The sequence below is a fragment of the Pteropus vampyrus genome, unplaced genomic scaffold (assembly GCF_000151845.1).
Source record: "Pteropus vampyrus isolate Shadow unplaced genomic scaffold, Pvam_2.0 Scaffold14851, whole genome shotgun sequence".
Lineage (NCBI taxonomy): Eukaryota > Metazoa > Chordata > Mammalia > Chiroptera > Pteropodidae > Pteropus > Pteropus vampyrus.
In genome coordinates this window covers 1-1,619 of record NW_011903632.1, presented here as the reverse complement: position 1 = coordinate 1,619, position 1,619 = coordinate 1, and the positions used below count along the sequence as shown (strand labels likewise).

At 61.9% G+C, this 1,619-nt stretch overlaps 1 protein-coding gene across 1 annotated transcript; it reads right to left on the bottom strand.

Annotated features, from left to right (window-relative positions):
- Positions 1-16: 16 nt before the first annotated feature.
- On the bottom strand, positions 17-1,528 carry LOC105310887 (anion exchange protein 3-like). Its single transcript, XM_011386978.2, has 3 exons — positions 1,244-1,528; positions 861-1,055; positions 17-411 (listed from the first exon to the last, which is right to left on the bottom strand). Exons 1-3 carry the CDS (start codon positions 1,370-1,372, stop codon positions 37-39), a joined length of 699 nt encoding a protein of 232 aa, XP_011385280.2. The 5' UTR covers positions 1,373-1,528; the 3' UTR covers positions 17-36.
- Between the last annotated feature and the right edge of the window lie 91 nt (positions 1,529-1,619).

Genomic DNA, 1,619 nt, shown 5'->3' with positions numbered 1-1,619 from the left:
GACCACTCTTGGGCCTGATCTGGTGCCGGAAGTTCCCTAACCTGTCCCTTTAAACCCCATGGGTGCCAGCGCCGTCCAGGCAGGCATTTCTCTCCTGATTAGACTTCGCTGGGCCTTCTGATGAGGGTAGGGAGGCACAGACTTGGTGTAGGTCCATGGGCTGACCAGGCCCCATTCCCAGCAGCCATGCACCTTGCCACCCAGGAAGCGGCTGTTCCTGAACTTGCGTAGGAAGAAGGCGATGAGGAAGGTCCCGAGCATGAGGATGAGGGACAGCAGAGCCGTGTTGGGCTGGTTCCTCGGGCCTGGCGGCCCCTCAGTGGGAGGCAGGGCACTCCCGTTCAGGTCCAGCCCAGCCTCCAATGCCCTCTCAGGGGGGTAGAATGGCAGCAGTGGGTGCTCCGTGAACACCTGTGTGGGTTACAAGGTTGCCCTAGTGCTCACCTAAGCAGGTGGCCCTGATTTCATCACTATCAGTAACACCTGTGAGGGAGAGGACTGGCCCCTCACATACCTGACCAGATAACAGTAACACAGAACATGCAGCTACATCATACACACACCCCTCTGCAAAAGGTGACCCGATGACACCCAGCCCCATAGGGCCGACAGCGCCCAGTCTTTCACATACCTGTGCAAGTGCGTCCTGGAGTTCTGACCGATACCCTGTGGGTTTGACTCCTTCTCTTTAAGCTCCGACCTAACCCAGGGTGTCCCCAACCCCACAAGCCCACACCCAACGGAGCCCCGCTCTTTGTTCCCTCTGCCCCCAGTGCTCCGTGCCGCCCCCTCCCCAGGGCACTGCCCAGCACCTACCCATCTACACCCACCCCACCCCCAGGACCTCTCTGGACCTCCACCTTATAGAGCTTGTGGAAGGTCTCGTAGATGAAAATGAGAGAGATCAGGAAGGCGAAGATCTCCTGGGTGAAAGGCGAGATATAGCGGACCAGGAAGCTACCCTCAGCGGCCACCAGGGCAAGGACGAAGACCACCAGCCAGAGGCCAACCCACACCCGGCCGGTGAGGTACTCCAGGTCCTGGGCTCGGCAGAACTGGCGGCCAGGAGGGAGGGGTGGTTACCCGCAGCAGTCTGTCCTGGGCATCGGGGCCCCACAGAATGGGCGGGGGTCTGCAGGGCAGTGAAGGAGGAGGAGGGGGCGACTGCAGGAAGCTGTCGGCCGGGCTGAGGGACTGGGGCCGGGCGGGCGATCCCTGGGGAGGGGCGGGGCAGGGCTGTCACCTTGAAGAAGGCTTCTTCGAAGACCAGCAGTGGCCCCGAGAAGCCGACCACGAGCAGCGGCTGGGCCCCCAGCAGAGAGAAGAGGACTCCGAGCACCGCGGTGGACACGATCAGCTCAGACACGCCCATCAGCCCCTCGGTCTTCTCCCCTGGGGCAGGCAAGGGTCAGCAGGATGGCCCTGGCCCGTTCCCACCTGGCCCCTCTTCCCGATCAGCTTACCCTAACCTGGGGACCTAAAAGAATGGAGCAGCCACCCAGAGCGATAAATAGAGCCCCCTCGTCAATCCCATCCCTCCTGCCCCCTCACCGCCAGCCCCCCAAAGTGATCACAGGATCCCCCACCCCTTCTCACTTTATAGCGCCCCAAAAGTGATC

Excerpts from the sequence above, each read along its gene's own strand:
- LOC105310887 (XM_011386978.2), bottom strand. The coding sequence starts at position 1,372 with ATGGGCGTGTCTGAGCTGATCGTGTCCACCGCGGTGCTCGGAGTCCTC. Across the intron at positions 1,056-1,243 it reads TCGAAGAAGCCTTCTTCAAG|TTCTGCCGAGCCCAGGACCT; the intron begins GTGACAGCCCTG and ends CCTGGCCGCCAG. Across the intron at positions 412-860 it reads CCTTCCACAAGCTCTATAAG|GTGTTCACGGAGCACCCACT; the intron begins GTGGAGGTCCAG and ends TAACCCACACAG.